The sequence below is a fragment of the Sabethes cyaneus genome, chromosome 2 (genome assembly GCF_943734655.1).
Source record: "Sabethes cyaneus chromosome 2, idSabCyanKW18_F2, whole genome shotgun sequence".
Lineage (NCBI taxonomy): Eukaryota > Metazoa > Arthropoda > Insecta > Diptera > Culicidae > Sabethes > Sabethes cyaneus.
The window spans coordinates 71965073-71980496 of NC_071354.1; the positions used below are offsets into that span (position 1 = coordinate 71965073).

Sequence of the window (15424 nt, forward strand, 5' to 3'; positions counted from 1 at the left end):
AATACAGCGTAAAACTCCTAAAATGGTCGGCAATGGACATATGTTGCATAAAAAATCACTACCGGCTGTGATTTACGTTCATTTTGGAAGTGTCATTGAAGATTTTTATTTACTTTATATGAGCAATCTGCCCTTTAAAACTTCAAGAGGGCGTAACTCAAAAATTCGTCGATCGATTTTTTTAAAAATTGGCTCAGAGGTGTAGGATGGCAATACAAACCAACTGGCATTTTCCGTTTAAATGGCCTATTTTATTTTTTAATAACGGTATTTTGAACACCGTGGAAATATTTTAACAGCCATTATTATTCAGACATAGCTGAATATGCATCGTGTAAAATTTATGTAAACAATTCTACAATACTCATGCAACCGAACTTATACAACCTATTTCGCTTGAGGCAGAAAATAACACTTGTTAAGCGATTATATCGCCCTTTATATAACCTCCGTGCGCCTTGTTTCCAGCTATGCGCAAATTGGTTATTTAAAAACGCGCAAAAGCCTCTGTTAAGCTCCATTGCAGCTTCGAAAGCAGCTATTAGCGAGCATTCTGCAACTTTTGAAATTTAAAAATAGATTATTTTTTGGCTGCATAAAGGTTGATGAGACATTGATTAAGCGACTGAAAAAGCATTGCAAAACTATTTCTCGTTCTAAAAATAGAATTGACAGCATTGCGCAAATTGGTTATTTAAAAACACGCAAAAGCCTCTATTAAGCTCCATTGCCGCTTTGAATGCAGCTACCCAAGTAACAATTCCAGGCTGATCAAACGTTTTTTAGCTGAATTTATTCAACTTGTGGCTGAACTATGGTTTAGTATTAGAAATAAAAAACTTTTTCGGGTCTTAAATATCTAAGTCAAGCTTCGGGCTTGCTAATAGCTGCTTTGATGCTGTAATGCAGCTTAACAGAGGCTTTTGCGCGTTTTTAAATAACCAATTTGCGCAAAGCTGGAAACAAGGCGCACAGAGGCGATATAACGGCTTAACAAGTGTTTTTCCGCCTCGAATAAAATAGGTTGTATAAGTTCTCCAATTTCGGCTGAATAAGTATTGTACAATTGTTTACATAAATTTTATTCGATGCATATCCAGCTATGGCTGAATAAGGCCATTACAAATATTTTATAAAGTTTTTGTCCTTCCGGTGTTCGGCCACTGAAGGGGGGGGGGGGGGGCGAAAAAAAAACAAAGTGAATTTTTTAATCGAGCAAAAAAACATGGATTTTAAAAATTTTCATTTAAGGTTTAAACGTGAAAATCGAATCTATTCTTGCTTATAATATATACGTTATTAGTTTCTATCCAAAAATATACGAAAAACCCGATTTAATCCACCTAGTGGTGAAAGGAACCTTTGTTATACGGTCTTACTTGCTATTTGAGATAGAAATCGACACGTCTTCGGAACATAATTCATCTATTGGTTATCGTTGCGTAGTGTGTTGGTTTACATAAAATTTTTGAAAATTGAAAAAGTTTACAAAATTTGAACAAAATAGGAACACTTTTAAATTTCGATGGATCCTTTTTTCATGAAATTGCTGAGTAAGGATAAGTAAGTTGTTATTAATCTGAGTAAGTGCAAATAAAAGTAAGTTGTAAGAGGAAATCTTATCCTTTAGCATATACATTGTCTAGTAAAGGTCTAGTTTATAGGTTTATGAACTATGCATAGTTTCCTGTAATGACATTCTATTTGAATCACATCAATAGAGTTTTCTTGAATAATTTTCATCAATTTTTATTAACTCACGCTGTTGTATTTTATACAACACGTGTAGGTTTTTCAACGCCATATTGTTGTAAAGTTACAAATCGTTGTTTAACTAACGTATATTCTTCAACAAACTTATTGTGAGCAAAACGTCATAATTATTCAATGCATTAATAATTTAAATTGTTGGGAAAATGTATGCAGCAAAACTATCAACAAATGTAAAATGTTTAAAATGTATCCGTCTGCTGGTAGTCGAGTAATTCGTAGTCAAAATTAGGGTATTTTTTATAATCAAAGTTCTACAGTTCCTAAACAAGCAAACATACAGGTATACTATTTTCAGCAAAGTTGTGTATTTTTTTTTGTACAATTTTGTAGTACATGAAAAAGTCATACAACAATTACAAAAAGAGCAAAAATAGAAAAACTGATTTTACAAATTCATATACAATAAATAAGATATTTCTATCTTCGCTGCAGAGATAGAAGGTTACTGTCTTTAGAAAAATTTCTTGTAATAATATGCTCTATAACTTTGCAGAACACATCAATGTGTTATATTGACACTAAAGAAAAGTATTTTTTTTAATTTCACTTTTAGGGGGATTAATAAAAATTTAAATTCCACCAGACGATAGAGCTTTCAATTTCAAGAAACTCTTCCAAAGGTTCGATAAACCTAAAACCAAGTTTTCCCAGTCAAAACTCTAGTGCACACGTTTTCTTTTGTTTGGGGCTGTTGTGCGCGCGAGTAACTGTGTTACAAAAGTTGGCGCGAGTGTTCGACGGTTAATATATTTTAACCGGTAAAACCAATTCTTATGAAATTTTGCATATATATTCGTAGTATCAAAACCTCTCGATTGATATTAAAATAATTGAAATTGGGTTGATTATCTTGGTTAAAATCTGAATTAATTTTTGTTAATTTTGGTGTGGTGTATACGGTTGCTCGTAACTTTCAAATTAAACGTCCAATCAAAAAACCATTCAATAGTGATCTATTAGGATATATTATCTTTCGAATGAGACTAATAGCGCATAAATCGGTTTGGCCATCTCTAAGAAACAGGCGATAATTATTACCTTGTCAAAACAGGTTTTTTAAGGCTAACTTTTAAACTACTTGTTTGTTTTCAATTAAAAATTCCTGAACAATTTACCTTTAATAAGGGCTTTCATTTGATACTAAGATCGATGAAATCGGTCATGTAGTTTCGAAGAAACCCGTGTCACGTATTTTTCACATTTTTGCTTATAACTTTTAAACGAAACGTCGTATCACGAAGCAACTCAATAGTGATCTACTAGACAATAACACCTTTCAAACAAAAGTAATAGCGAACCATTCGGTTCAGCCATCTCTGAGAAACAGGCGATAGAAAAAATCATTACATACATACACACACACACACACACACACACACAGACATTGCTCAAATCGTCGAACCCTATCGATTGGTATATGTGACTTGGCCCTCCGGGCCTCGGATCAATTTCGTGTTTTTCGACCAATTTTTAAACCTTTGTTATAGTATAACAAAGGTAAAAAGACAAAAACGAAGGAAATTTTTTTTGGACGATTTCCGGAAATTCCATTGTTCGAATTTCCATTTCTGTTTCGTGCTAGAAGCGTTAATTCAACTCGGAGGTTCATTTTTCGAGTTTTTCAGACTGTAGAGCCCACAGACAATTGATTTTATAAAAAGAAATTTGACTCATATCCTACAAATTATTTTTGTGCCCCCCGATTTTTCAAGCCAATTTCCAAGGGGGGTGGAGAGGGTGACAAAAACTTTAAATATGATTTGCAATGGCCTAATTATGGCTGCTAAAATGTTTATTCAGCGTATAAATGTTTCTTGGGACCGTAAACACCTAATTCTGCGCACCCCGCATTTTAGTCTTCCCAATTTCCCAATTCACGCAAATTTTTATCTTAATTAACACATCTAGGAAAATATGTGTATATAGAGCATTTACATATATTTGAGAACGCTATGATTTTTAAGGAAAATGTGCGATGCGCAGAATTAGGAACCATACGCAGAATTTGTTGCGTTTACGGTACGTCGTTATGAAAAGTTACTCTTGGCAAAAAATATTATGTTTAATGGAAAATGAATTCTTTTTCATAAAGTTTTGATCATAGATAATAGTAAAAATCAAATTAGAAAGATTGTGTTCCAGACATGACCACGTAGTTGCCGTAGAGCTACGTTAGGCTGATTTCCGCGAAGAAACCTCTCCAAGCACCCGATGCTCAATTTTGAAGTCATTAACGTAACAGCAGAGCAATGCTTTGATTGCGCCTGACGGCTATGCATTTTCGATGCTATGCATTTAACAGAGTATAAACTCAGGCAAATAGTAACGTGGAACATGGGAAACATAACGCTTGGAACAATTCGCTGAATTATGCTTATTTGCTGACAAAACGTTTCAGTTTCAACGTTTCGTTATTGATTGTGATAAAAAATCGTAACAAATTGTTGAAATTTTGACGTAGGACTACGTCTTACGGCAAGTTTTGAGATAGGGTGTCATTCCAAAAAATCGAAAAATGCGAGCGTCACGAAAAATGAAAGATTTTGAGCACTAATAGCTCAGCGGTTTTCCGATCGATTTTCAATATTCTTACACCAATCGATCGGAAAATCTTCTAAGAATTGACCCAAATGAAGAAAAGTATGGATTCTTGATGTTGAACTATTGAAAAATTGAAAATAATGAACCTATGTTTTACCAGAATTCTCGCTTCGTGATTGGTTAGAAGATTCTTTGCGATGATCTAAACCTATACTAATTTGATATCTGTGCTTGGAAAGTAAGCCAAAGCAAGTGACAAAGTTTCCTCATTTCAACAAGATTTCTTAACACCACGGTTAAACCTAGACCATTTTGATGTCCTTGCTTGGGAAGTACGCCGGAAAGAGTGACAAAGCCCCCTCGTGCCAACAGATTGTTTACGAACGCGATTAAACCTAGTCCAATTTGATGTCTGTGTTAGGGAAGTGTGCCAGAAAAAATGACACAAGTTCGTTGTCCCAACAGATCGCAAATTCTTTACTGCGAGACGATTAAACCTCGACGAATTTGATATCTGGGTTGGAAAAATGTGCCTGCTGTAGTGTTCGGTTATAATACGACTCTGTATGAATACGCATGCTTGCCGTTTCATTAGAAGTATAGTGAAAAGATGTGCTGTTGATAAAATAGGATTGAATTGGTAAAATCCCTTCAACGTGGGGAACCCTGGGTAATAAAAACAATCTTCAATTTCAGTAAGGTAGCAGGAAAGCAATGTGTTTGTGTTCTTGATTTTGTTAAATTGTTTTCAAATGCACAATCTTTTGAGAATTGAACGTATGCAATGTTACTACTTTGGTAAATGTTACATACAACGCATGTAGCATGTATATATGTTGCATATAGCATGTATACATGAAGAATCAAATAATTACAAGCATGAATACGTGCTACTATCACTACAAAAAGACTTACGTAGTCCTGCGTCACCGATATATGCGGTCGTGTCTTGTACACAAACCCTCTGATTTTTCGCTGGTGTTTACTTTGGTTGCATGTTTACGATATGAATACAATTAAGAAATGTCTTTTAAAATTCGTTTTTAAGCAGTTTGCTTCATACGTCACTCTTTTTGAAGTGTGTTCAAAATCATCGTGTTACATCCAACGCTGTGAAAAAAATGTAAGTTCCATGCAATCTTGCACACAATCATGCTGCTTGAAGACCCATGCTTCCACATAACCCTCGTAACAACAAACAGTTACGCTTTCGGACCCCAACATTGGTTTGCGTTACAATAGTATCAATCAACTTACCCGCTCTGCTGATTCTCCAGCGAGGAAAACTCTTCCTCCACCTCACCGATGGGCGGCAGTAGCGTCGTCGTCCAATGGTAGTTGAAGTACGCCTCCGACGGACCACCGTCGATAATCTCCGGCGGACCGAGCTTTTCGCCGTCCTCGTCGCTGTAACTGTCGAAAGCTCCCATACCGGCGATCTCAGCGTAACAGCGCAGTTGGCGATCTTCTTCCATCTGGGCCGGCTCGTAAATTCTCTCCTCATCCTCCTCCTCCTGCTCATCATTTTCGTCCTCGTCCTCTTCCTCTTCATCGTCGGAGCTTTCGATGTAATTGGTGCTCATTGCGTTCGCATCGTTGGCGATTATTTTGATACACTTTTTCACGGACACCGTTTGTTCCGGTGTCGGTTCGCTGTTTTCAATTTGAACATTGTCGATCGTTATGATCGTCGGCTGCGGAGAGGCTTTAAAGGGACTAGAAACTTTCGGATGGAAATCAATTAACCGTGGGAGATTTTCATTGCTACCGGCATTGCGGAGAGGTGATTTTTCCCTCTTCGCCGCTTCAGCACTATTGGCGGTTAGTGCGCATTCATGGATGACTTCGGTGGCTTCCTGAAGCCAACTTTGGATGGTATTAAATTCATGAGGCAATTGTGGTGGAATCGGTGGCAACGGTGCCATTCGTGGGGACTTTTGGCGCGGTGGAGCAACCACATTAGCAACCGGGGCGGCTCGCTTTTTCTGTTCTGCTGCTGCTGCTTGTCTGGGAAGTGGCCGTGGGGGAGATTTGAGGTCAACATTTTCGTAAACTGCTGGCTCCGGAGTGCCACTGGATGAGGTTGTGATTGTTACGTTTTCGTATGGCTGAGGTTCTGTAACGGCTTGAATGGTAACATTTTCGTAGTTTTGTGGTTGATGGTCGCTGGCGTGCACTACGATGTTTTCGTAGTTTTTGTTTTCTTCGATTTTGTTTATGCTGACGTTTTCGTAATCATTAGACAGAGGCTCGGCTTCCACCTCCAATTGGACTACATTCACCGAGGCTGGCTGGAAGGTGAAAAGATTGTTTTCCAACTTACTCTCTAGGTTGAATTCTTTTTCCAAAAGTGTGAACGGTTTCAGAGCCTTTGCTAGTTCCAAGCTGCTAGGGTTAGACGAAATTGTGTAATCTTCGGATGATAGACTAGAACAAATGGAGTACTTATCTATGACTGTGGAAATTGTACTGGCAGTATCGTCGGATTCGCTGATTAAATCACTGATATCATCCGAAAATAGATTCGAATACACCTCTGCATCGGGTGGATGCACAATTTCAACGAGTTGCTTTACCGGGGGGTCATGGCTAACAGCCAGATCCACGGACTTTCGTTTGTTCAACTTCCGTGGCGGAACCGGAGGCGGTGGAGGTGGAACACTTTTTCTGTCCGGAACGTCTCCGTTTTCGTCGTAAAAGTTTTGTACTTTACCTTCACCGTTTCTTACCAGGAGCTTGATAGCTAAATTACTTTCTTTCAAACACTTCACGCACTCGATTCGAGTCATTCGCGTCACACTGACTTCATCAATCTCTAGAATCTCATCGCCTTCCCTGAGATATCCCCAACTGGCCTGAACCCGCGAAGCAGGACTATTTTCTGCGCATGACTGAATGAATAATCGCTGAATTTTTTCATTATTTTTCGTGCCACCTTGAAACTTAAGCCCAAATCCCAACCGCTCTCCAGGCAGTCGATATACCAGCACTACCTCTGGTTCCAATTCTTCCATACCAACCGCACCATGGCTTATTGACACCACTGTCACAAACTGGGAATCAACTGCCGACGTTGGCACACCTCCTGCCGACACTTCCTTAATGTCTACATTTGGTAGCTGCCGCTGGTGGTGGTCACTCTCACCCTTCTCCACGGCCGGGCTGCTGCTAGAAGCTGGCTGATCATCGACCGACACAACGGTTACATATTTCTCCATGGTTTCACTTTCGCTTACTGCTCGCGACTCCCGCGCGCTGTTCGGGGCCGATCGTCACGATCTAGTTGCAGTTCAGAGGCACACCGCACCTGTCTGTCTCTTTCTGTTCGCGCGAACGCCGGCTTCGCCTTTGAGGCTGCAGCAAACTCACCCACTTTTGTGATGATTGCACTAAATGCTCATAAATAATTTATTAGGTTGTAACATTTTTGGAATTCCACCTGCTAAACCGTCAATCCCAGCGGTGTCGGTCGGCACTCGCCGCTCTGTGATATTGTGTGCCAATCTAGTTTGTTTTATGCTGTCAAGGACTTCTTGCAGGTAGCAGCAGTTCTGAAACGGAAAATGGAAGCGAAAAAAGGGGAGAATTAATCAGTTTCCGTACTTTTATGCGCAATCAACGGAAGAGTAAAAGTGTAATAAATAGAAGGAAACTATCGAGAATAAAGTTACTTTTTACATGAGAAAAGGCTTGAATGGGTTTGTTTGGAAAATCGATTCAAGCGATTCTACGGTGAGTGACAAGGCATAAAGTTGTGCTGAAACATAAACAGTAATGCAATATCCGAATAAAAACATCTGGCTGGAAAGAAATAAATAAAAATACCACGTTTGATTGCTTGTATAAAGTAAAACATCATTCAGAATCTAACTTCGTCGGCGTCTTTGAATGGGAGAAGTTTAAACAAAATTCTCAAGCATTCAATCGTGGCCCATTGTTTCCTTCTCTGTGTTGAAAATTGTTTGAATCCAGCGAAAACTTGTTCAATAGTGATCAACTAGATCAATAATATCTATTGAGTAATATAAAAATCAAATTATTTTATAAAGTTCTCGTTTATGTTATTACTAACTGATTGCCCGATTTTCCTCGGGGCTCGATTGACTCTTGGCCACTTTAACGTCTGTTTTTAACGGACATCTGTCTGTAACTAAAATTCTCATAGTACAAGAAATAAAACTCTTTTTCTTCATTTGAATGTGTTTACCCTTTGTCAGCTCCCCCTCCTGTAGTCCCCTAGCGACTTGTAAATCTGTTTTCTGTTTCCCTATAATGCGAGACAAAAAATTTTACGTTTTTAAGCCTCCCCCTTGTCAATGGCCACCCTATTCCCTCCTTCCAGAAATTCTTTTTTGTCGTACAACCATTTGTACAAATGCCATCCTTCCAAATACAAGAGAAACGGACCTCTTTACCCATTTGAAACTTCCTTCTTCTTGTCAGAGACCGCCTCCCTCTATACCTATACTACCTCACTTGTTATATATGATAGAAATCGACGCATTTTTGGAACATGGAGTGGTATTTTCAGCATGCTTTTAATTATTGGGTTCTGTTTTGTTATTATATGACCCTAAAGACCCAATTCGTCACCATGAAACAGCGCCGCGAATTCCGACTCCCCACGCATTGCCTGTTCATTGACTTCAAAGCCGCATATGATAGTGTAAACCGACAAAAGTTATGGAAAATTTTGGACGAAAACAGTTTTCCGGGTAAGCTTACTAGACTTAGCATGGCTAAGAGAGACGGCATCGAGTGCTTCGTGGCTATATCGGGTGGTTTGTCGGACCCATTCGAATCTCGCAGCGGACTTTGACACACTTTCCTGCCTGCTATTCAATATTGTGCTTGAACCTGTTGTAAGACGATAGGTGATCGAAATGCGGGGATCAATTTTCAATAAATACAGTCAATTTATCTGCTTTGCCGACGACGTAGATACTGTCGACAGAACACTTGAGGCGGTGGAAAATCAGTACACCAGACTAAAACGCGAATCTAATATCTAACCTAGCTTTAAGAGTTCCACTTGCCTCATTAAACAGGGCAAGTGGGACCTACATTCAAATTTGATTGAAAAACATAAAATTACAGCAAATTGAGTAGTTATGCTTAATTCACAGCAACGTTAAGGGATTGAAAAAAACAATGTCTCTGCTAATGCTTGATGCAAACATATCGTAACAAAATTATTATTAATGCACAAGGAGTGACTAATATAATACACAATTGGTGAGCAATCACTCAGTTTTGTAACCGTAATTGTAACGCATTGTATTTTAATACGTAATTTTATCCCATTGCATTGTCGCAAGACATAATTTTAGATAAACGTTTTTTAATGGCTTGAAAATATGATTATGATCTGTTTGTTCTACCATGCACAGGACGATAGAGCTACTTGGTGAACTATCATAAGAAAGAGTTACGCAATACTATAACAATCATAATGTTTTATTGTTTCACTTCTAATTGTAGTTTAGCTTAATTATGCCAACTGTGCTTGCCCAGTTTCAATTAACATCGCCTGAACATAACAATGCTTTTTGCTCCCTTATAGGCCAGATTGATGGATTTATTTTTCAAGTTCTTTTGGTTTTGTCCCTTATTTTAAAGGTTGTATCGATATAAATATTATGTAATCAAACTGAAAATATTCGATAGTACACCTAAAAAGTGTGTAATAACCAGAAATTTGGTTCTGAAACCTTTTATTTTTAGTAGGTTCCACTTGTCCCGGGTGCTCTGAAATGTCGCCTTTATTTCGACCCGCATATTTAATGAAAATTTTAAAGTTGTACAACTATTTTTCGTGTGTGACTTGTTATTACACTAATAATGTATACTAATGAAACACATATAGGGTAAGGAACGAGTTGAGCAGTGTCACCTATTTTAATCAGTTGAAAATAAATGGGCCAAAAATGCACTTTTTTATTCATATTTTCAAAATCTTTTGATAGGAACATCTTCACGATTCACTTATCCATACATTTAATTTACACAAACACAATTTGCTAGGTTTTCGACAAGAAAAAGAAACCTGTTCTTTACCTTACTTTTACGAACGCATGCAACCAAACATTATTTGTATTTATTGTATGATTAAATTAACTCAGGTTTAGTTTGAGAAAATAAGGTTGAAGCGAATTATGGGTTTCGTTTCCACTTACCCCGTATTCCCACTTGCCCCGGGGTACCTAATAATATTTATTTAGTTTTTCACTTGATTTCGAATTCGTGAAATCTAAATATATGAAAGAGAAAGTATGTTTGTGTGCACCGGCATAACTCCCGAACACCTGAACCTGGATGAAAGACTAGGTTTGCTAGGCTTCATCATACATCCCAAGTAACAATTTGAGTTTTATAGTACTCTTATGACGGTTCTTGTCATTAATTTCGGTCATAAGCACCATTATTAGCATGAACGAAAATTCCAGATTGATACTTGAGATTGAAAGAAGCAGCATAGGAAGGTTGTCAAAAAATAGGATGATCCCTGATAAAGGGATGGCTACAAGCAAAGAAAAAGTACATTAAATCTCTTATATTATGACCATTTCCGAACCGATATCAGACATATAAGTGGCAAGGAGATAATAGCAGGTAATTTGAAATAAGAATGAGAGGCAAAAAGCCACATAAAACACAAACAGATTTTCATTATAGGGATTTCCGCTAAAAAACAGATGTCTAGGGGACGAAATGGGGAACTACCAAAAAGGTCTCTTGCATTACGGGAAAAGAAAAGTTCATGCATCGAAGCCGCACCAGCAGCGAGGACGACCCAGCCGAAGACCCACCGTCAGAGGCGTTGCATCTTGCATGCAAACAAATGATTCGCCAACTTTCTAAAATTGCCGATTATTCCTTAGTGTTTAGTCCCAATAAACAACAGCGAGTAAGGATAGCAGCGTAGTGGCCTTTAAACCCAATGCCCTTCTGACATACAAAAAAAAGACAGCATACGTTACGGTCAAATCGGTTGAAGTCTTCTTCTTCTACTTATTCTAATAGCGTAGAGTCGTGGTCGCACGAGATGTGTTCACGAATTCCACTCCACTGAGTACAGGTCTTGGGCAAGTCAGCTTCAACCGGGTGGAACCATCTAGAACACTGAGTCCCTCTGTTCCTGCTGCCGTTTGGGATGTTAAAGAGAACAGGTTTCACTGTACAGTTATCCGGCAACCATACGATATGGCCGACCCACCATAACGTTTCAACTTTCGCCAGGCGCACGATGGATATCTCTCCAAGTACTGCCTGCATATCGTAGGTCATACGCCTCTGCCACTCTCCGCTTTTCGATTGTACTCCGCCAAAAATAGTCCACAACACCTTTCGTTTGACTACGGCAAGTGCACGTAAATCTTCAGTAAATAAAATTACAGTCTAAAGTCTGTAGAGGACTACCGGCCTTATTGGCGTTTTGTACATCGTCAGCTGTATGCAGCGGCGTGTGCTCGTTGATCGAAACGTTTTGCGGAGGGAAAAATAGACTTTCTGCTTGAATGCGTCGTTGAATCTCCTTACTCGGCTTCTTCATCTCCTTGTTGGCGATTACCAGAGGGATTAGGGATATATGAACTCTTCAATAACTTCCAGTTCATCGCTGTCAACAGTCACTGTCCGTGGTAAGCGAACCTTGTTTTCTCTGGAACCTCTTCCTACCATATATTTGGTTTTGGCGCATCGATTTGTAGCCCAATCCTTCTTGCCTCCGTTTTTCGTTTGGCGTAGATTGTTTCAGTCGTCCCATGGTTTCTAGTAATGATATCAAGGTCGTCTACGAATGCGAGGAGTTGGCTACTTTTGCCGAAAATTGTTCGTATCTATGTGATTCATATACTTTATAGAAAAAGTTGAAAATTTCTTATATATAGTTGTATATGAAAGCTTCTTATACAGTTCTACTGAAAGAAACAAACGAACAGATTAATGAAAAGGGTTTGCTCTAATGAATAGTGAATTATAAAAAGAACATTTACGTTAATGCATTTTACACTCTGAAAGCAGATCGGGCTTTTCACGTCAAAAGAAATTCTGATATTTTTAAAACGCAATAAAATGGAGATGAAAAGATGACTAAAATACGAAAAAAACAATGAACAGACGGCGACGCAACGGCGTAAAGACAACAACAATGCGAAGAAAAAATTACGCACAAGCGATGTAAAGATGGCAAAAATAAGATGAAAAATTGACAAAAAGACGACAAAAATCGGAACGACAAGCTGCGGAAAAATAAAAAACGACGAAAAGACCCCAATCCGGGACAAAAACCACACGGTAAAAACGACTAAATAACATTTAAACAGTGTTAAAAATGCAAAAAAAACATGCTAAAGAAACGATGAAATGTAGACGAATATATGAGAGTAAGACAAGGTAACAATAATGAAAAGGCAGTAGAAGAATAACATTTGTGTTGTCCTGACAACAAAGAGGGCAATGAAAAAATAGTAAAAAAGTGGCAAAGTCAACAAGAAAAACGGTCAAACGATGATAAAAGAGGATGAAAAGATGACAAAAATGAAGATAAGAAGGAAAAATGTCAGCAAAAAGATGTCAAAAACGCAACAAAAAAAAACAACTACAAAGGAGCAAATGCAGCCGAAAGTGACTATCATTACGAAAACAGAGGTTTTGGTCGCGAACGACACACAGGCAACGAAAATAAGATGAATAGATAGCAAAAGGACCTGGAAAAGACAACAAAAATAGGACGAATACAAAGAAAAGACAGCAACGAGACGACAACAATAAGATGACGATAAGACGACAACACAAAAACAAAAAGACAAAGGAAAAATGACGAAAACATAGTTCCTGGAATTAAATAAAAGAAAACTAATTTCGTATTCTACTAACACGCTTCAAAAACTTTAGAAAAAGTGATGACAAGTGGGTAAAAAGACGAAAGACAACAAAAATACGATGGAAAGACGCCGAGAAAATGCCAAAGAAGTGACGAAAAAGTCAAAAAAGTCTAGAATACACGTCGAAACAACTATAAACAGATGCAAAAAGGTAGTGAGAAGACGATAAAGATACGGCAAAACATCAATAAGAAATGTTAAAAAAAGACTACAAATGGCAATAAAAAGACGCCATCAAGTGTAGCCGAAATGTCACAAAGAACGATTAAAAAAACGCTGAAACAGCTAAAAAGTGACAATTGCACGATTAAAAAATGCCGGCAGATGTTAAAAGAACGAAAAACGACTAACAGACGCCAAAAAGACACAAGAAGACGAGACCAAAACACATTACACATGGTCATAGAAAAGACCAGAAATTAACTCCAACTAAAATTTGATTGAATTTTGCGTCTATTCAATTTTGAAACGAATTAATGACCTGTAGTGGAAAATACAACACACGGTTGCACGATAAACATTTTATTACGGTAACATATACCCATTGGCGACCATTTTGAGAGTTTTACGCTGTATTGGGACTAATCGGAAATGTTCCGGATTAAGTTATCGCTATGGGAATTGGCCAGTTTCGAACATGAACAATGACTTATCGTGCGACACCTCAAATTACGCCAAAAATTAAAAGCTAGATCAATCAAAGTCAGATGAACTACCTAGCGTCACGTTGGTTATATCTGGACAAGTTCCAGTAACCTCCGGGAGCACCCAGACAAGTGGCCAGTTTCGTCCATGAACAAAAACTTATCGTGTGACACCTTAAATCACACTAGAACTCAATAACTAGATTAATGGAAATCAAATCTGCTATCTAAGGTCAGGTTTGGTCATATCTGGACATATTTGGGGTCTCCAGGCACCCTTAGGGAAGTCAATAACCCAATGCGGTATTTTTTTAATAATAAAGGCATGTTCGGAATTGGCGTTTATTTTTTAATAACGGTGTTTTGAACACCGTGGGATTACGACGCACTCTCCTGTGGAAAACGTATGCGGCAGATTGTGCTTCGTAGAGAACGCTGCAGAGTTCTTGTCCTTGGATCTCACTATGTTGCGTAAAGCTAAGTCCAGTAAATCCATCAAATCTCGAACGTCATGCTTACCGTTCCTCTCTTCCAGATATTCTGATAGACGATCAACCTCGCTTCCTCGCAGACTAACTCCGAACAGAAGAATAGATGGAGTTTCTTGTCTGGAGTGAACGGAATTGTTCATGGCCTATTCGACCTTTCCTAACATTTTACACCAGTTTGAATGCTGTGCAGGTTCCGTAAGCTTTGATAGCATTGACTTAAGGACTCGATTTACTCGCTCAACCTGCCCATTTAGTTGTGGTGACGTAGTGACGTGCTCGATGTTGTTCTCCAGTAAGTAAGCACCGAACTTCAACGACGTAAAACACGTACCTCGATCACTGACGATTCTTCGTGGTCGACTATAACACTCTAAATACTTGTCCAAGCCTGCACATACTTCTTTCGTACGTGTAGAATTCACTGCGTATAACTTCACATATTTCGTAGTTATCCTGGGAAAATCAATCACTAAGGGGAACGGAAATTTAAGCAACGGAAACACTTTTATCATGCAACTAAACTTTATTACGTCCGCCTCCAACAATGGTACAATATCGAATGATCTTTCATGTCCTATCATGTTGTCGGTTACACTAAACTTTCCTACACACAATTCACCGAGTCACTTCTAATCATACGACTCATAACTGTACTTTTCTGGCGTGTTATCCCACATCTGAAGTTGTAGTGAAAATTAAAACACGCGGTTGCACGATAAACGTTTTATTAAGTCCTACTCGGTCGGAGATTAAGTAACAATGAGCTCAACGAGCGAATTCTCGCGCTTAATTTTTGACATTTTGGAAGCGTTGCCAGAAGACGGAATTCTCATACACGCTAATCGTACACTAAAAATATTCTGCACATAACTAATAGTAAATTTCCATATGAAATTCCATATGATTATCATGTGCCGCATATAAACACAATCCTTCCAGAATTACTCATAAAAATTATACGCATATGAATAGTATTTGCAAACTTTTCGCGTGCATATAAATGATAGCTGTTTGGCACATAAAGATCATTTACTGGGCACATTGCAAAAATCTATATGTGGGACACATCGAAACTATACGAAAAGTTTTC

General features: G+C 38.3%; 1 protein-coding gene across 10 annotated transcripts in view; it reads right to left on the reverse strand.

Annotated features, from left to right (window-relative positions):
* The window catches only part of LOC128737176 (uncharacterized), a 696232-nt gene that overhangs the window by 521095 nt on the left and 159713 nt on the right, over positions 1-15424 (reverse strand). For all 10 annotated transcript variants that reach the window (XM_053831758.1, XM_053831752.1, XM_053831762.1 and 7 more), the window contains exon 4: positions 5572-7865. In XM_053831758.1, the coding sequence (XP_053687733.1) occupies positions 5572-7532 (1961 nt within the window). In that variant the 5' untranslated portion in view covers positions 7533-7865. The remainder of the gene's footprint in view (positions 1-5571; positions 7866-15424) is intronic.